The 19,724-nt window shown below is 52.1% G+C and overlaps 3 protein-coding genes across 3 annotated transcripts; all 3 read right to left on the minus strand.

The window, feature by feature from the left end:
• Positions 1–703: 703 nt before the first annotated feature.
• EMWEY_00023560 (hypothetical protein) lies at positions 704–1,081 on the minus strand (the record flags this gene model as incomplete). Its single annotated transcript, XM_013480818.1, has 1 exon — positions 704–1,081. A coding segment is annotated over one exon (378 nt), but the record flags the coding sequence as incomplete, so codon positions are not given.
• Positions 1,082–5,584: 4,503 nt separating this feature from the next.
• On the minus strand, positions 5,585–13,461 carry EMWEY_00023570 (pumilio-family RNA binding repeat domain-containing protein, putative; the record flags this gene model as incomplete). Its single annotated transcript, XM_013480819.1, has 13 exons — positions 5,585–7,173; positions 7,323–7,349; positions 7,494–7,642; positions 7,881–7,967; positions 8,108–8,167; positions 8,547–8,671; positions 8,900–9,057; positions 9,750–9,828; positions 10,077–10,180; positions 10,440–10,608; positions 10,920–11,018; positions 11,230–12,080; positions 12,255–13,461. The coding sequence occupies 13 exons, from the start codon at positions 13,459–13,461 to the stop codon at positions 5,585–5,587; spliced, it is 4,704 nt and encodes a 1,567-aa protein (XP_013336273.1).
• Positions 13,462–16,291: 2,830 nt separating this feature from the next.
• Positions 16,292–19,584, minus strand: EMWEY_00023580 (WD-40 repeat-containing protein, putative; the record flags this gene model as incomplete). The annotated part of the gene is made up of 9 exons (XM_013480820.1): positions 16,292–16,338; positions 16,609–16,900; positions 17,520–17,576; positions 17,815–17,934; positions 18,114–18,222; positions 18,436–18,499; positions 18,732–18,832; positions 19,025–19,258; positions 19,538–19,584. 9 exons carry the CDS (start codon positions 19,582–19,584, stop codon positions 16,292–16,294), a joined length of 1,071 nt encoding a protein of 356 aa, XP_013336274.1.
• Between the last annotated feature and the right edge of the window lie 140 nt (positions 19,585–19,724).

Genomic DNA, 19,724 nt, shown 5'->3' on the forward strand with positions numbered 1-19,724 from the left:
TTTACATACACATTTACATACATTACATTACATACATTTACATACATTACATTACATACATTTACATACATTACTAATGTATGTGTTTTACATACATTACATTACATACATTTACATACATTACATTACATACATTTACATACATTACATTACATACATTTACATACATAACATTACATACACATTTACATACATTACATTACATACACATTTACATACATTACATTACATACACATTTACATACATTACATTACATACATTTACATACATTACATTACATACATTTACATACATTACATTACATACATTTACATACATTACACATTTACATTACATTACATTTACATTACATTACATTTACATTACATTACATTTACAATACGTTACATTTACATTACATTACATTTACATTACATTACATTACATTACATTACATTACATTACATTACATTACATTACATTACATTACATTACATTACATTACATTACAATTACAATTACAATTACAATTACAATTGCAATTACATTACATTACATTAAATACACACGACTGCAGCAGCAGGCGCACCAGTAGCGCGCAAATAAAGCTACCGCAGCAACGTTTTCGCTATTAGCAACAGCAGCCGCAGGGATTACACCGATGCAACAGCAACAACATTGTCTGTACATCAAAAGGAGCAACAACAATTTTGGCCAGCGTACCACTTTGACAGCGACGCTGTCACCCGACGACCTTTCAGTGCAACGAAACACGCGGCCAACGGCGCCTCTTCCCAACAGCGCAACGGGTACATAAGGAGAAGACGCATCGAAGTCTCCGCATGAAAACTCAAAAGGAGTCCAATGAAGGTTCCCCTCCAGACCCTCACAACCTGCTCCAGCCGCAGCTGCAGCTGTTGCTCCTGTTGCTGGTGACGATGATGCGGAATCGTGGGTGGCCTCTCGAGTAGTTGCAGCATGCGATAGTGACTCCTTTCTGCGTGCAGACGCATCCCCCCGCATTTGCTGCTGCTTCTGCTGCTGTATCTGCTGCTGCTTCTTCTGCTGCTCGGGCTGCCGCTGCTGCCTGAAGGCCACCATGTCGCCACTTCGAACCTATCCTACAATCTGCGACTCCCTGCCGTTAACCGGCGAGTGGTGCCGGAATTTATGTGACTGGTGTCGCCGGTGCTGATGCTTAGGCTTGTGCTGCTGTTGTTGCTGCTGGAGCCTTTGCTGCTGCTGATTCGCGGGGATGGGGCATTCGCATGAGCGATCGCTGCCCAATGCGGTATCTGGGCCATTTGCAGAGGCGCTCCTTGACAAAGTCTTCCTGCTGCTGCAAGAGCTTTTGCTGCTGTCGGGTCTACACGCGGCGCCTGCAAGAGACTTCGTGGGACACGGGTCTATCACGGCTATCCTCCGCGAGCCGTTTCCTCTGGGAACCTCCATTAGCACTATGCAAATGTGCTGCTTTGCACCTCTCCTTTCATATGTGAGTGGCGCATCTGCGGCTCATCTGGCTGTAAACAAGCCAAAAGTCATTGAGTGGTGTGCCGACGTGTTAGCTGCTGATTTTCTGATTCCTGTGTTCCTGCCACCGTTGAAAGTGAACAAACACCAGCGATAAGGAGCAGGAGAAACGAGAATGGTTACTCGTTCATTCCGCGCCAACAGCCACAGGAGTCAAGTTGGCCATCGCGTTGTTGTCTTCTCCTCTCAACGTACAGCCAGACTCAGAGGTGCTGTTGCTGTTGAGCCGTATCCAGGGTACAAACTGTGTTGAAGGAACCGCAGCGGGAGCAGCACCAGCAGCAACTTGAGAGCCATCCACCGACATAGCGGCCCCCAGAGTGGGGAGATGAGCCACCTCTAGAGGCAGTTGTCGTCTACCCTCCCTGGTTGTTTAGACGCCTACAAACCCCCAGACATATCAAGAAACAGTCATCAGAGGAATTCGAACAACAAGGCCTCTTCCTTAACTGCAATCTCCGCTAATCTCCCCACTTCGCTGCCAAGCGGCGCTGTAGGCAGCAGCTGCGACTTGGCTGGACACAACCACGGCTGAAGGATTCCTTCTAACTCCTTTAAGAACATAAGAGTTCGTTTAAATGAAAGTTGATGCAATTGTTCCCACATGCCTCGTCAGCTGGCGTACCTGCTGCGCGCGGAGAGAAGCGAGCGAGTTCTTGCATTTTTGGTGTGCTCACGGGAACATGAATAGGGTTTTGTGTTTCACAGCCGTGTGTATCTGAAGATATCCATCATTAGCTTTTCGTTAAGGAACTTCATCTTTCACTGCCTCAAAGTGTTGCTTTGAGTTATAAGGTGAGGGCCCCCTTAGGAGGTGCCAGGCTAGCGGAGGGGCTGTTTTTCGGCCACATAGTTCCTTTCCTTTCCTTTGTTTGATTCCCAAATGCGCTTTGTAAGGCAGGATAGAGGGTGTTTGACTTTGTTTGCTCGAGATATCAGGGAGTTATAGCAACTCTTCCGGCGCCTCTCACTGGTGCTTAAGTGCAGATGCAACCGAAAGAAAAAGCTGTGGGCAGTCTTCTATATGGAGCAGCAGAGGTGCCAGCCTACGAGGGCTTCATTCTATGCTTGTATAGCTCCATCTTCGTGAGCTGCCCCCCGCTACTTACTGCAAAAGAGCCGGTAGGCCTAGTAGGCATGGTGCAGAAGTAGTTAGAGGGACGTTACTCGACATATTTAGACTCTTTATATAGGCCAGTGTTAGACTGAGAGTAGATGGAACTGACCAACGCAATTCGCTCTCACCCAGTGTGTGGCCAGTAATTCGAATCACAACCTTCTTCAACCAGTTCCCAGGCTTCTCTAATACACTTTATTCTTTCGAAAGTGGGCGGCTAATGTGTGGGAGGTTTATCATCTTACATCTTCCTGTAATTCATAGCCATCTCCGGATAGGCATCGTGGTTTTTCGGACATTCAGTCGGAGGCAAGAGTCCGGGGAAACGTTGTGGATGCTTCTTAGTAGCCTACAGAGTTCTCTTCATGCTATGTACAGCGGGGAGAACGACGTGGAGTCTTTTGCTTAAACGGGTGAGACTCATTCGGTGAAGCTGTAGTTGAATAAAGGAGATCACGTGTTCAAAACGGCCACCTTTCCATTTCATAATTCAGAGGTATCATTTGAATATTTTCTCATATTTGTGTACTTGCTGCTGCCATTTGAACTCGAACCAGACCCCATCCCCACACTCTCATGAATATCTACGCCGAGGAAGACTATAAAGTCTTCTCCGCATGCCCACGGCAAGTCTCATGCTCGAGAACTTGTGGTGATGCTCTGCTGTTGGGCATGTGTGTTACGAATTTATCGGGTTGCCCAAGACTTTTTAGAGGAGCTTGTTTCACCATAATAATTGCCCTCGTCTACTGTGCACATGCAGCGAAGCCGACGATACCGGCTGATGGAGAATACCCGTCAGTTTTTCGCCCTCGCCGCCAGCCTCTGGTCTACTGAAGTAGAGCAAAGCGACACTGTGGAGGGACATCCTTGTGTATCTTCTGCGTATGCCCGACCCCCTCCCTAAATAGCATGTGCAACAAGTGGCAGAAAGTTGCACCAAAGACTGCATGGTAATGTTGCAGTTTCCCTCTAAGGAAAAGCTCCAGATGCGGACGCCACATATTTGCACCTCGGTGTGGCAATTCAAGCTTTCAAAGAGTTGGTCGATCTCCCTTTAATGCTAACAGTTGAAATGGCCTCTGCGCGTCAAAGTAGTATCACACAGAAGGCAGAACACGTCTCGCCTTGTACCCACAGGAACATCAACTACATCGTAGTGAGTTTGTTGTACCTAGTCATAATTTTCCTGGTCCTCTGTCTAAACTAGCAGGAGCTCAACCAGCGCAGGTTGTACCTTCAGGGCCAGATGTTGTGCTACTACCGCGCCTATCGAACCCAATACAGGATTCACATTGCCAAAGGGAGCTTGTTGCCTCTCCCCTGTCTTTGTACATGCTTAAAAGGCTATTTTCTCGCCATATGACACCTGGAAAGCTACCCTCACTGGTTCGCATCAGGTGAGGTGACGAGGGACAGAGAGAAGGGTGTAGATGACTGGTAAGGGTTTTAGCAACACCTCAGAATAAGACTTCAAGGAGGGCTACAGTCCCGCCCGGAGGCCAAATTGTAAAACATAAGAAAGCTGCACTTTGGCTGCCCGCGTTGCAGCACCTTTCATATGGCTGCCCCGCAGGCTAAGGAAAGCTCACATCCATGCGAGATGCTGCCACTACCTGTACTAGACCTGCATCCCTGCAGCGAACTGCGGCTCGCAACTGTGCCAGCGTGCACGCACAACAAAATCATACAGCCACATCTTCGTCTATTGCCGCCAGCTGCAGCCTTCCTGGAGGCACAGCACTGCTGTGATAAGACGAATCTGTTCGTTTTCAACTGAGACCATCACAGGGACGAAGGCATGAGGCTCTTGGCGAGAAGACGATGTCCTCACCCCCCTCCTGTGTGGATTCAGCTCCCTCGCCTGCCCGGCGGATGGCCCAGAAAAAGGCCACCTCTGAAGGCGAGTGACGTCATAAGAAAAGCGAATTAAAGCAGCTGTTCTGCTGCTCTCTACACAACACATGTCATCCACGCTTTCAGTGGAGAACCCGAAGTATACACAAGCCATGACCCCGAACTCAACGGGGCGGGACGCTACACAAGACTCAACGAAGGGGGAACGTTGAGCAATAAAATCAGCAAGATATGTAATATATACAATATAACATGTACAATATAGGTCCCCCGCATGGGATGACGCGCCAAACGCTGCACGTGCTGTCTCTACGCCCTTACAGACGAACTCGCACTTGAAACAATACAATAAAAAGTAACCGCAGTAAATAAATGCCACTAGAATAACCAGCACCTCCTGCATCTGCTGCTACTTCTTCCTCAAGAATCTGGACTGAGTCCAGAGTGAACTGCTACAGCAAAGACAACCGGAGCCGGTTGAGATCGGCCGCACTAAGACTGCAACGCTGACGCCTGGCAGCGTACCTGTACCCTGCAAGGTTTTGGGCTTCTTTTTGGGGCGAAGAACACGTGTAGCTTCTTCAAAGGCGCATATCCCTCGTCAGGCCGGTGTCCCACCACGCATATCAGACAAATGAGTTAGATGGAGGAGGCACTTTCACGTGGCTCTGATTAAATGCTGTCACCCTTTCCCCTGTGAGCCCCAATACCCGAGACACGCTGAACTGCCTGCTCCGCTACAAGCATACGTTGACCATGTAGAGGATAGAAGCACATCATTCCCATTTCGCTGCTGCTCAACAGCTTGCATTATTGAAGTCAATTACAAAGACGATTGCCTATGCTGCCGTTATGCTGCTGTTATGCTGCAGCAACATTCACCCTCCCCTCCGCTGTTATTGCTGCTGCCACTGCTGTTGCTGTTGCTGCTGCCACTGCTGTTGCCTCTCCAGATACCATTGTTTCCACATTGAAAAATGATGCTGCTGTTGCTGTTGTCACTGTTGGCGTCGTTGCAGTGTTGTTGAGGCGGTTGTTTCCTCATAAACAGTAGAGGTGCACAGATGTTCCTGGGTCTATTGACGTAGCCGTGAGGGCTACCAAGAAGGTGGTGTGGGCTGGTGAAAGAACAAAGGCGTCTGTCCCCACTTCCAGTCATCTCGCCTGCTTACAGCACTGCCTGAGTTTTCGCCTACGGGTCCCTCGAACGGCTCGAGGGCGCTGGCGTCTGCAGTGCTGCACGGAGAAGGCTGCTGCTGCTGTTGCTGCTGCTGATCGCCCCAAATGCCCAGCAGGTCGGACAAGGTGCTGTGTCTGGCTGGGGGCCGCGAACCTCCTCTGCTGTCGACGCCGCTGAAGGCTAGCGAATCCCCTGTTGGTGAGGCGGGGACCCGCTGGGCCTTGTATCCAACGGCATCCGGGTTGCACTGCAGATCAGGTGGCAGCCCCAAGCCATCCATACAACCAGCGTTCTGCACTGTAGGTGCATGCGTCTGCTGCGGGGTGTCTGTTAACAAAAGCCTCGCTGCAGCCGTTGCCATCACAGAGACGTCTTTTGTCCGAAGGCTGATGGGCCCCTGGATCTGGCCAGCCTCCGCTGCTGAGGTGGGAATGCCACAGTCCCTTCTCCCTTCTAGCAACATCAGCACCCGTTGCTGCTGCTGTTGATGTTGTTGTTGTTGCTGTTGTTGTGGTTGTTGTTGCTGGTTTTGTTGTTCTTGCTGTTGTTGTTGTTGTTGTTGATGTTGTTGCTCCTGTTGCTGTTGCTGCTGTTGTTGTTGCTGTGCTTGTTGCTGTTGTTGTGGTTGTTGTAGTTGTGGTTGTTGTTGTGGTTGTTGTTGTTGTTGTTGTTGTTGCTGTTGCTGTTGCTGTTGCTGTTGCTGTTGCTGTTGCTGTTGCTGTTGCTGTTGCTGCTGCTGCTGCTGCTGCTGCTGTTGCTGTTGCTGTTGCTGTTGCTGTTGCCGTTGCTGTTGCTGTTGTTGTGGTTGTTGTTGCTGGTTTTGTTGTTCTTGCTGTTGTTGTTGTTGATGTTGTTGCTCCTGTTGCTGTTGCTGCTGTTGTTGTTGCTGTGCTTGTTGCTGTTGTTGTGGTTGTTGTAGTAGTGGTTGTTGTTGTTGTTGTTGCTGTTGTTGTTGTTGTTGTTGTTGTTGTTGTGGCTGTTGTTGTTGTTGTGGCTGTTGCTGTTGCTGTTGCTGTTGCTGTTGCTGTTGCTGTTGCTGTTGCTGTTGCCGTTGCTGTTGCTGTTGCTGTTGCTGCTGCTGCTGCGGGGAAGTCAGTGCCCCTGCTGTAGTGATAGAAAGACTGCGCTGCGCTCCTGAGGGTTTTTGCGAGCCTCGCCCATCTATAGGAAGGGTGCGGTCCACCAACCCATCGAATATGTCTTGTGCCCCCCCCTCACTTTTCGCTGCCTTTGGCCGAATGCCTGCTCGGGGGGACGAGTGCTGCTTCCTCCCTTGGCGCTGACTGCATTGGTCTTGAGGCACAGTCCTGCGCCGCCCTGCGGGGGGAGAGGTTGTGCCTGTTTCCTGCTGCTGAGGCTGCAGCTGCTGCGGCGGCTGCAGTGTCGACCCGCGGCGCCTCAGTGGCAGCGCGGGCACTACGTTGGTGCTGGCAGGATCCCCTGCTGCTTCGCTGGAACAGCTGTCGCTGATGTCCAGACGCTCTAATGCAGCCACAATGTGTTTTCCTGCAGTAGCACAAATGCATAGCACAACACAGCACAATGAACCCTTGTCCGATCGTTCTACCCTGCTATGCGTTTTGCAACTGAAATAACTAAACCCAAGTTTCCCCCACAACCCCCCAGCACACCCTACCACACGCACTCACACCTACCCACTAACTCACACTCCAACTCACACACTCGCACACACACACACACACACACACACACACACACACACACACACACACACACACACGGACACACGCAGACGTCCCTGCAATATCTGCAGGGCCCCAAGCACATGCCCACGCAATATAAATGGACGTAACGAAGCGGCTCACCGTATGGGCTGCTGCGGAGATGCGGCAGCTGCTCGGTAAGGCATTTGACCAGCTGCTTGCGCTGCTGCCCCTTCGCAACTTCTGTCATTCGCTGGACGACGTAGTTGCCGTAGCGGTCCTGCATCAACGCTATCAGCCCGGCCCTCTTCCTGCACATTCCATGCATGCAAACAGCAGCAGCAGCAGCAGTTCGAGGCAATGCGAAAAAGGGCCCGTTCGCGTCGACAGACCCCCAGCAAACCCCAGACACCCGCCAGCGTCTAGAGATATATTTAAAAGACTCATTGCTATCCGCATGTGGCTTCATGCAGCTGCATACACCTCCATTTCTTAGAGGTGCAGAGAGAGAAACGGGACAACTTAAGAAGGTATCCGTCGTCTGCTCACTGGGGGTCCGCCTTCAAAGCCACGGCAATCAACTCTGGCTGAGCCCGCCCAAGGGTGTTGGTGCTCAGAGCCTTTTCAACGACATTACTGCAGACAGTCACAGCCCCATGCAGCACAGACTACAATCATTTTTGTCAGTTTTCCCTCTCTTCGTGCTCCCTGGGATATCTGCTGGACAGTCTGCTTTCATGTTCCACACAATTCTACACAGAAACCAAGCGGCTCACCAGGCGTATTTCTGCTTTGCCAAAGTAAACATGTTGTTCTTTAGAAACTCCAAAATTTCCCTAAAGGCGACGCGAAAGACATACACAACAAAAACAGCTGTGCCTACACGAATATAAACATATGCCGCAGGAAGCAGACGACTGCACTGCTGTTCCACGATAATATACGATCATAATCAGAAACCGTCACTACTCAACTCTGCTTCCTGCATACATAGTACACATTGTACTATGCGCTCATGGCAATTTACTATCCTTGTGATGAAATCCCCTCCGCAAAATATGCAAGCAAAGGCACCCGCCTACAAGTCGATCTCCGACAGGCTGCATGGCTTCAGCACAGCTTCTGGCCATCTTAAGGCACATTAAAGCATGCTGCTCTTGGGGCTGACACTGCTGCTGCTAGGGTTCCCCATTTCTGTCGCGTGTTGTGGCTCACTGCTTGTCTTGCTCTCTGCCGTAACTCAGGAGGTGTTGAATTACATAATTCCCAAATTGGTCTTCAGCAAGAGAAGGTAGAGAGGCCATAACTGCATCTAGCACCGGCGTCTGCAGGGAGAGCGACTCACAGCGAATCAGGAGGACACAAAAGGATGTCAAGACCGCGAAATAGACAGTGGATGGCTAGCTAACGGCAAGGGACAGTCGCGCGGAGGGGAAGACAGAAGAGCAGAAAACCATATATCTGTTTATTTATACTGGAAAGAATCCAGGAAACGTTAGGAACCGATTCCGCCTTTTTTGTTTTGGTTACTGTTCTCTCTGTGCTGTTGCTGCGTTTGCTGAGCCTACTATCTGCTCTATGCTGCAGGCTTTCGCCAGCCTCTGAATAATGCGACAGCCGTAGCAGTGAGAGGCGAGATGTTCCTCCTTTCCAGCGATGGCATCAAGAATAAACTGCAGTCCCCCCTTAGGCAGTTTCTCGATGCACTTCTGAATAACGTGGTTGCCTGCAGTAGCAGCATAGGCAGTAGCAAATGCAGCAGCAACAGCAGCAGCAGGTCAGCGGTCGTAAAAAAAGTAATCAAAAAGGGACAAAGTCTTGCACCGCCGTCGCATGCATTGGAAGGAGTCAAAGGGGTGGAAGAAGGAGCACGGGTAACAGCGACGCAAAGGCACTTGTACGAGGCACATACTACTATGCCATGGGCTCTACAGCCGCTGCGGAGACTGCAGCAGGAAGGAGCAGCACTGCCTTCAAAGAAAGGTGCCTCAACATTGAAAAGAGGAGGAGACGACAACAGCAAAGGGGGGAGAGAGGGCAACCTCCCTCAGCCAGCGGCTCACAACCGAAAGGCACAGGGCAAGGGAGAGTAGACAGAAGACAGGATATAGCATCTGGATGAAACCAGAGAGACCATATACGGACAGGAGGCACGAGGCAAACGACCTGGACAAAAAGGAGAAAGAAAAAACGGCACAGCCAAGTAGGAGGTGGCACGAGGCATAATCACGGGAGAGGAGACAGGCGACAGCATTTCGATATGAAGAGGAGACAGGAATAAATATCCACAAGAGGGAGCAGTAAATGGGAAGGCGGAGGTAACCCCAAGGCGAGACAGGGAATAGGTGAGACAAAATAAGGGAGACGGGAGACACCTGTTAAAGGAGTCGAGAGAAGCAAGATATCATCTATGCCTACCATTTTGGTCTCCTATGCACCTCAGCACACTCCCGTCCAGTTTCTTGGCTATCTCCACTCTTTCTTCGTCGTCCAATACCTGCAGAAAACAGCAGCAGCGCCTATCCATCATGAGGCCCCCGGCGTCTTTGCTGCTGCAATGCAAACAACGACAACTACTGCTGGCGCTGCTGCCCATTCCTGCACTGGCAGCGCGTGTTGGCTGTGGGCCAAGGAAGCACCAGCAAGACAGAAAGCAAAAATCAGAGCGGACGAAGACCAGCAGCAGCAGCAACAACAGATGCAACAACAGAAGCAGCAACAGGAGCAGAAGCAGCAGCAACGGACATCAAGAGCTTTTTGGATAACGCGGCACCCATAAGTGCGCAGAGACAAGCGCAATACGTCCGGAAGCATGCGGTTGTGTATCATCTTCCTTTCTTCGGGAGGGCCTGATGACAAACAGCAGGAGAAGCACTACGAACAGGCGCAACAATGAATGAAGCCTATACAAATATGCAGGCGCACAAGGCTCCCGCTAATTTTGCCTCGCAGGTCGGTTGCCGCACCGCGAGGGCAAGTCAACCAATGCCAGCAGGGGCAGCAGCAGCACCAGTGGTGCAGCATGAGCATCAGCAGCAGCAACAACAGCACAGTGTGAGCACCAGCAGAAGCAGCAGGAGCAGAAGGAAAAGTATTCTATTGACGCACAGATGTCGAAAAGTTTCTGTACGATGAAGTTGCCTGCCATATCTGCTGCTAGGGTGCTGACATGCGGCAGCAGCAGCTGCAGTAGCAGCCGCCGACTGGCGTCGTCTTTATTGTTCTCAAGGAACTTAACGATAATATTCGCCCCGCATGCATTTGTGGAAAACTCCAGCTGAAGGCAGGCAGCAAAATGAGTTCCCCATAGAGCCGAAACATATGCGGAACAACACCTGAGAGCCCTACTGCAGCAACTGCTGGAGCAGCACCTGCTGCTCGACAATTGTCGCAGCAAATGCTCCACCCGGAAACACTTAGATGCAGAAGAAGCTGCTGCAACTGGATAAGCACAAAGGGCAAGAACACCAGATGTAACAGCAGCAACAGCCGCTACAGCAGCAACAGCAGCACCAGATGCGACAACCACAGTAGCAGCAGCAGCAACTGCAACAGCAGCAGCAGCAACAAGCAACAGCAATGACACACAAGGCCTGAGCTCTGTTCTTCAGGAGTGAGGTCCCTTGCATTGCGTCCCCATTGCTCCAATAGCAACCTGCAGTTAGGCGACAGCGCTGCCCCCTCAGACTGGAACCCACACACACGCAGAATACACCTTAAACCCTATACCATAAACATGATCTTCTAGGATAAGGGATTTGCTTCAGGGCAGGTTCTGCTGCTGTATTGCACTAAGATGTACGCCTGTTGCACCACAGTACAACGTCGTAGCCCCTGAAGCACTGCTGCAGCAGCGCTAGCAACAGCAGCAGCAACAACAGCAACCGCAGCAGCATACCAAGTCTCCTGCTGTTAAGGGGACTGAGTTCCTCCCCTCTTTCCTCTTCTCTCTCCTGCGGCGCTGCCTTCCCCCCCCACTGCTGCGGCCTTCACCTAGTGGTTCGCTTCCCCTCCCTGAGCAAGATCGCAGTTGCAGCAGCTGCTGCTCCTCCTCCATTTGCTGCTGCTGCTGCTGCACTGCAGGCTGCGAAAGTCGATTCAGTGCTGCTGTAATCGATGCTTCCGAAGGCACTCCCACCACTGCGTCGCTGCTGATGCTGCTGAGCCTATCGCTGAGATCCAACAGCCCAAGGCTCTCGGTCATGCGCTTGATGCTAGCCTCCTGCTGCTGTTGTTGCTGCTGCTGCTGCAGTGCAATGGCCACGTGGGCCACTGCCCCACAGTTGTTCATATGTTGCAGCAGCCGCAGCATGACCTCTTGCTGGACTCCTCCTGTTCCATGCTGCTGTTGCAGAAGTTGCTGCTGCTGCTCGTGCTGCTGCTGCTGCTGCTGCTTCTGCTGCTTTAGGGGCAACCAGGGAGCACCAGCTGTCGGTACCCCAGCATCTTCGCAACCCCACGAGCGCTGTGCAACCCCACCGACGAGCGACAGAGGAAATTGCTGTTGCTGCTGCTGCTGTTGCTGCTGTTGCTGTTGCTGCTGCTGCTGTTGCTGCTGCTGCTGCGGTTGTTGCTGCTGCTGAGATTGTCGCTGCTGTAGAAGCGACACCAAAGCATCCATCACTGACTGGTTAGTGAGCTGAAGCAGCCCTTCGAAGTTCCTGCTGCCTGCCCCTGAGGAAGGCACAGTGAACCCTAGATGCTGCTGCTGCTGCTGCTGCTGTACGAGCGGTAGCGCCATCTCGTCCCCTGAACAGCAGCAGAAAAACCATCCAGTAGCAGATACGCATCTTGAGTCCTGCTAAGAGAGCAGCAGATGCAGCCGAAGCAACACATGAAGCCAGACCTGAAGCAGCAGCAGCAACAGGCAAAGCACCAGCGGCAACCGAAACAACAACAGCAGCAGCAGCAGCAGCAGCTAACCTGTACCTAAAAATGCACTATCCTCAGGGGCAGCATTCTTGCATAGTCCGGGCTGAAGGGCAGATAGTGTGAGGCCACTGGGAGGGTTAAATACCTGCTGCTGCTGCTGCTGCTGTTGCTGGTTTTCATTAAGTTGGCGCTGCAGGTGTTGCTGCAGCTGCTGTTGCAGCTGCTGCTGTTGCAGCAGCTGCTGTTGCAGTTGCTGTTGCTGCACTTTCTGTTGTTTAAGATGCTGTTGTTGCAGTTGCTGTTGTTGCAGCTGCTGCTGTCGCGGTTGCTGCTGTTGCAGCTGCTGTTGCGGGGTTACTCTGTATGGCCCCGCCGTATCTTCAAAACAAAAGGGACTGCTCTGCTGCAGCAGCAGACCGTCGTCTGTGGGGGCATCTTGCTGCGGCAAACTGTCTTCAGTGCTAATAAAAAGGCGACGTACTTGCTGCTGTTGCTGCTCTTGCTGCTGTTGACGCTGGTGCAGCTGTTGAAGCTGCTGCTGCTGCTGCTGCTGTTGTTGCTGCTCCTGCAGCAGCTGTTGCTGTTGCTGCTGTAGCTGCAGCTGTTGTCCCTTCTGCTGAGGTTTCTGATCGGAAGTCACCAGCACGACTGGCTGCCGCTGCTGCTGCTGCTGTTGCCCACTTCCCTCAAGGCCGGTTGTTCTGTTCGCAGCTGCTGCTTTTTCAGCAGAAGCAGCAGCTGCACCTCTTGGAGAGTCCCCCGCGGACGCTTCCTGGGTACCAGCAGCAATGGTAGGGGAGCCCCCCAGGGGACCCCTCTCAGGGGAGCTTGGTCTTAGGCCCCCCGCCACAGGCAGCAGCGGTGCTGCTGTGCTTTCGCTTGCAGTACTTAAAAGAGACAACCTCTGGTCAGTACCCTGTTCAGCAGGAGCAGAGACATAGGCCCATTTAGGTGAGGGGGGGGCCCCTGCAGCAATATACACAGAAGAAGTAGACACTGCTGCTGCTGCTGCTGCTGCTGCAGCGGAAGCAGATAAGGATGGAGGACCCTCCAGCTGCGGGTGGGTACAGGGCCAACATGCACTCCCACCTCCTATGTCAAGGGGAGCTTTTGAAGGGGCACCTGGGGGCCCCCCATCACCCTCTCCAGACACCTGGGAGGGGGTCCCGTGGTTGGCCCGGGGGGGGACGCCGGTGGGGGGCGCTAGGCTCTGGGGGGGAGCCGAGGCCCCCAGGTTTAAGGCCCCCCCTGTCAGCATTTGTAAGAAATAAGAAGGTACTGGAGTTGCTGCTTGTTGTGATGCCGTGGTTGATGTTCTTTAGCGTGTTGCTGCGGCTGCTGCACGTGTTCCTGTTGGTGCTGTTGCTGCTGTTGTTGCTGCTGCTCGTGTTGCTCGTGCTGCTCGTGCTGCTGCTGCTTTGCTACCTAGGACAGCTGGCGGGAGGCTCCCTGCGGCGCTCCCATCGTCGTGGAGTGGGGCCGAGAAGAGCTGGGATCGTACGATCCTCAGGAGGAGGAGGAGCAGCAGCTTGCTGCAGCAGGGGAGAACTATAGATAGGGGTAGTAGCAAAGGGACCTTCAGCTTAGGGAACCAATACGCAATCTTCTGGTGTATGTACACCTCCTACCTCTTAAGAGCAGACGTCTGCAGCAACAAAGCAGCAGCAAAAGGGCTTTATCATTCGCCCTTCGTGCAGATACAGTTGGTGGGTTGCTGCCGCTGCTGCAGACCCCTCCGCTGCTGCTGCTGTGGCGGAGGAGGCAGCTGATGCTGTTGTTGTAGCTCGTGGTACTGCTACTCCTCTTGTAGATCCTTTTTTGTTGATGCATATGCTGTTGCTGCAACTGTTGACGCTGTTTTAGCTGTTGTTGTTGCGCAGCAGCTGCTGCGCTGTTGCCGCTGCTGCTTGGGTCGGCGGAGGAAGCCCGTGGCGCTTTTGCCGCTGCAGATTGCTTTCCTATGCGTTGGCCTATGAAAAAGATCCTTAGACAAAAAGAGTAGCAGCTGCAACAAAAGCAGCAGCAGCAGCAGCAGCAAGAAGACCTCTGCAGCAGAAGAACAGCAATAGGTCTCCAGGAGGAGGAGCCAGTTGTTCTGTGTGGCCTTAGGGAGCGCAGTAGATCGACAGCACTGCAGCAGGAGCAGCAGCAGCAGGAGCAGCAGCAGCAGGAGCAGCTGCAGCAACAGCAGCGTAAGAAGAAGAATAACAGCGCCCTTAAGACAATTATATTATTACAAGAAGAGAAAAGTGACGACGAAGAAGGAAACGCCTGCAAAGGAGAGGGGCGCGGCGGCCCAGCTGTATCGACAGCAGCAGCAGCAGCAGCAGCATTAGCTCCGGCTGCAGTGCTGCTGCTGTGCCGCAGCCGCAGGAGCAGCAGTAGCACAACAACATAGACAAAGGCAACAGCAGCAGAAGCCCAGGGCTCTTTACGGAAATGGTATTTATTTATTTATTATAAATAAATAAATATATAAAATTAATAAAATAAAAATAAATTATTCTTCTTTTTGTCGCTGGGCAAACACACTCATGCACGCCAAACTCGGTCTTAAGAGATCGATACTCGCAGCAGCAGCAGCAGCAGCTGCTGCTGCTGTAGTGCCCTTACAGGGAGCGGCAGCACCAAGGGGGGACCCTAGGGTACATTTTATGCAGCAACAATTCGTTTAATTTATTTCACTTCCTGTGCTGCTGCTTCTTTAGAAGCGAGGGCCCATGGCTGCTATAAAGGCAGCAGTAGCAGCAGCTGCAGCAGCTGCTGCTGATGATGCTGCTGCTCTGCAATGTGGCGGTGGTGGTGGCTCGATCCCAGAACAATATATGCAGCAGCTGCTGCTTTTTGCGGTGTCCTTCATCATATTTTCTTCTTTTATATAGATAATTAATAATCCAATTTATTTAATTATTTTTTTGTTGATACAAAGTAAAATAAAATGAAACATCAGGAGCAAACAGAAAAATTACAGCTGCTGCCGCCTACCTCCTCCTACCCGCCTCCTCGCTCCGCCTCGGCCCCCAGCGATTGCAGCTAGCCGCTGCTGCTGCATTATCTGCTGCTGCTGCAGCAGCACCACCAGCAGAAGCAGATACTGTCTGTTCCTCGTGTCATTATCCGCCCCACACTTCTCTGCTGCTGATACCTTCACTACTTTCAACTTCTAGCAAGCCTCACTTGCCTCGCAGTATGCTGCTGCTGCTGCCAGCAGCAACGCCCCGCTCCTACGAATGCTTCTGCTGCTGCACAAATCGGGCCTGCAATGCCCAATAATTATAACTCAACTTTACAGCAAACACATCAGCAGACACACACTAACCGTTGGCTGCCGCTGTGCTGCAGCAGGCACTCCTGTTACCCCGCTGCAGCAGGAGCAGCAGCCCCCGAGCAAGTAACCCTGAACCCTTAACCCTATAAACACTAGGGTTTCCACACCTTACTGATGTGCATAGGCTATGGGGCATTTCACAAAGCACAGCTTATATCAATAAATTCGCGCCCCCTACAGGGGCCACCTAGTGGGGTTGCCTATGAACGTGAGGGGCCGCAAAACATGGAAACGCCCTCCAGGGGGGCTCACGCGTCACGACAGCAGCAGTAGCTGCTGCACTGACCGCTGCAGCAGCAGCAGCAGCTGCTACAGTAGGGTTGGTAGCAGAACCGTTATCTACGCCGCAAGAGTAGAAAGTAGACAAGCCCTAAACCCTAAACTCTAAACCCTAAAACCCTAAATCCTGAAATGCAGACCTTAAAACTCCAGGCAAAGATGTGCCAACACGATGCACCTAAGGCTCGTGCAGCTGCGGTGCTGCTGCTGAAGAGCAGCAGCAGCAGCAGCAGCAGCAGCAGCAGCAGCAGTAAGTCAAGTAAAGAACAAAAGCTGAAGGTTAATACATCAAATGTCATTGTTTAAACAACAAACTCCAAAAACAGAACAAAGAAAACGCCGCTTAGATGAAATAAAGTGCTGCGGCAGCTACTGGCGACAGCAGCAGCAGCAACAGCTCGAGCTGCTCCTGCTGCTACGCTCCTAGTATAACAACAACTACTACTGCAGCAGCAGCAGCTATTGCCGCTGCTGTGGTTGTCTATACCTGCGACATCGGTTGCCACAGGGCCACAACTCCCCCAGCAACTGCAACACAGCAGCACAATCAACAGCAGCAGAATATATTTGCTACTGATAAGAAAGAGACAAAAGGCGCTGCTGCTGCTTCTACTCTGTGCACACATTCGTTATCCCATAGCTGCCACCCCCTCGTTGTTTGCTCTTATGGGAGCAGGCTGCACTGTGTTAGCTAGCTAGATTGATTATTAGACAGTCAAGGCAGCTGCACACAGTATAGCCTGTCTGTACGAGAGCAAGCTAGCTGGATAGCTAGCTAGCCGTGTGTAGTAGTAGTACCTGTGAGGAGAAGACTGTGTGCAGGAGATGCCTTGACGATGACGACAGGTTCTGCATGTCCCCGATGTCTTGCAACGAGCAGATCTGCTTCCTCCAACTGCCCCCCTTGCTGCTCATCCTGCTGCTGTTGCTGCTGCTTCTTGGCGTTGGTGTCTGCAGGGGAGGGAACTTTAAAGACAGTAATAAAATTACCCCGAGACCAAAAGAGCAGCAAACTGTTGACAGAGAATGTGGGGCAGCAATTAACAACACAGGGAGCGTTGCCCCCTGATGCGCCACTTAAACGAGCCATCTGCAGCAGCAGCACCAGAACCAGAAGCAGCAGCAGACGAAGCAGATGTAGCAGCAGGGGAAAGAGTGTCGGCGGTTGCTGCAAGGCCTTGACGCCCGTGCTGCTGATGCTATTGCTGCTGCTGCAGTTTCCCTTCTACGCTGGTCATAGCCACCCTAGCTAGCTAGCTAGCTAGCTAGCTAACGTAGCAATTGCCAGCGAGGGCGGGAAACTGTGGTGTCTGTGTCTCCTGCAGCTATCTCCTTCATGCGTATAAGGAGACAGCAGCAGCAGCAAAGACCTACAACTGTTCCCTCGAAGGCATTTAGCAGCAGCAGCAGTTGGCTGTCTGTGCATGCAGCAATCACATCCCCATTAGGGCTAAAACATAAACCCTACACACACAACCCAACGCATGCAATTAACAGCAGCCGCTGCAGTAAGTGCTGCGGTAAGTGCTGCATTAAGCGTTGCAGTAACTACTGCATTAACTGCTGCATTAACTGCTGCAGTAACTGCGGCAGCAAACAACTACACTAATCCCTTGCAGCACAAGCAACAAACCAAACAGAATCGACTCCTCATATAAGGAGCTGCTGCTGTTGCTGCTGCTGGAGCAGCAGCTTGTGTGCCTACTCACAACAATAGAGGTACCGGGCCCCAGAGAATCGGACAGGTCGAAGGCAGAAAATTCCTGCTGCAGCAGGAAACACGCAACAGCAGCAACAGATGCACCACATCAAGAGATAAGCCTTGCTGCTGCTGCTGCTGTTCTTGATGCTGCTAGCAACAGCGGCAACAACCCAACACCAACAGCTCCTGCTGCTGTCCTTAAGGAGACGCCCAACAGCCCACAGTCCGCAGCACCTCCATTCTCCCAAGCAGCAACAGCAACAGCAACAGCAACAGCAACAGCAACAGCAGCAGCAGCTAACCAGATCTGTAAGCTCGCTATTAACAAGATGGACGTGAGTAGAAGAACGAGCAACAGCAAAGACAAGACCTTCAAAGTCAAAGGCAATCGCTGGTCGAGGGTTGCTGCAGTGCATGCAAGCCTGCATGCAACAAACCCTAAACCCTAAACCCTAAACCCTAAACTTTCCCGGCAGAAACAAGCAAGGCAACAGCAACAACAGCACTAGGCGCAGTCGTAGGATAGTAGGGCATATGGCACTGACACAACAGGCAGCATCAACAGCAGCAGCAACAGCAGAAGCAACAGCACGTCTCTTACCAAAGGCTGCGTCTGCTTTAAATCAAACAGCAAGACCATCCCGTTGCTGCAGCTAGCAAGAAAGAGACGTTGACGAGGATGGGCAGTTAAACCGTCACATCCTATTAGACTGCAGCAGCAGCAGCAGCAGCAGCAGCAACAGAAGCAGCAGAAATAACAGCAAAAGCAGCAACATTTTTCCTTATATGAGGAGCTCCTCTCTCTCCTTCTCCTAGATTGCTGCTGTTGCACTGGCTGCTCTCTCGTGTCTGCTGCTGCGACCGTTTGCTTGTCTAATGCTGCTGCTATTGCTGTTGTTGCTGCTGCAGCTGCATCTGCTTACGGGGCAGGCAAAGGATAGGCGCAAACGAGTGTGTTGCTGTTCAAGTCCCACTGACGCACACAAGCTGAGGCATGCGCAGCAGCAGCAGCAACAGAAGCAGTGATCAGCACAGGCAGTGGCGGCAGCAACTGTTGCTGTTGTTGCTGCGCTACTTTTTTTCTGCTGTTGCTGCTGCTGCTGTCCTTATGCGCTTATCATCAGGCAACCGGTGTGTCAGCAGCACCAGAAGCAACAGCAGCAGCAGCAACAAAAACAGCAGCATCAGCAGCAGCAGCAGCGGCAGCAGCAAAACCCACCATCTGCTTCAGCACCTCCAATAAGACATTCTGCTGTTGACAAGGCAACAAAGAGTGCGCAAGAGACGCCACCTTCGGGGCAATCGTACACCCGGGACACGCTGCAGCACCAGGAGGAGCAGCAGCAGCAGGTGTTAGACCAGGTGTGCACGTAGTCGAGGTTCAAGGGGAACACCAGCAGCAGCGCAGCAGCAAACTCTGATGCAGATGCTGCTGCTGTTGTCTTGCTTATATGCTGCCTCCTTGCTGCAACACCAACAGCAACAGCAGCAGCAGCAGCAGCAATCCCTCACCATGCGGTCTTAAGGTCTACTACCAGCAGCTTCCCTGAGGTCCCATCAACACCACCAACTGCAGCAAGCAGCAGCAAAGAACCATCAGCAGCAAAGTCTGCAGATACAGCTCTCCATGATGCTGTTGCTGTTGCTGTTGCTCCTGCTGTTGTTGTTGTTGTTGCTGCTGCTGCTGCTCCACCAACAGGATCCCCACAGGGCACACCCACGTGGCAACTCCAACAGACCTTCAGGCTGCAAACACATTCATAAAAAACAGCACTTGTTGCAGCTGCTGTTGTTGCTGCTGCCGTTGCTGTTGCTGCTGTTCCTGCTGCTGGTGCTGTTAATGGTGTTGCTGCTGCTGTTGCTGGTGCTGCTGTAGTTGTTGTTGTTGCTGCTGCTGCTCTTTGTGATATTGCGGGTGCTGGGGCGGATTGTGTTGGTGCTAGTGCTGCAGCAGGAGCTGCCGGTGCAACTGCCTCTGCTGCTCGTGCTGCTGCTGCTATTGTTGCTTCTTTGTTGCTGTCGCACCTGCCAGCCTGGGCAGGCCCGAAGGCAGGGGAGCCGCTGTACAGCATGCCGTCCTGCAGCAGCAGCAACAGCTGATGCTCCTGCCGCAGCCCTGGATGCTCAAAAGACTATGACAGCAGCAGCAGCAGCAACAGCAAAGGGGTGCCGCCACCGCTAACTTTACTACACGTTGTCTAGCTGCAGCGCA

Source organism: Eimeria maxima, genomic scaffold (genome assembly GCF_000499605.1).
Source record: "Eimeria maxima Weybridge genomic scaffold, Emw_scaff238, whole genome shotgun sequence".
Taxonomy (NCBI): domain Eukaryota; phylum Apicomplexa; class Conoidasida; order Eucoccidiorida; family Eimeriidae; genus Eimeria; species Eimeria maxima.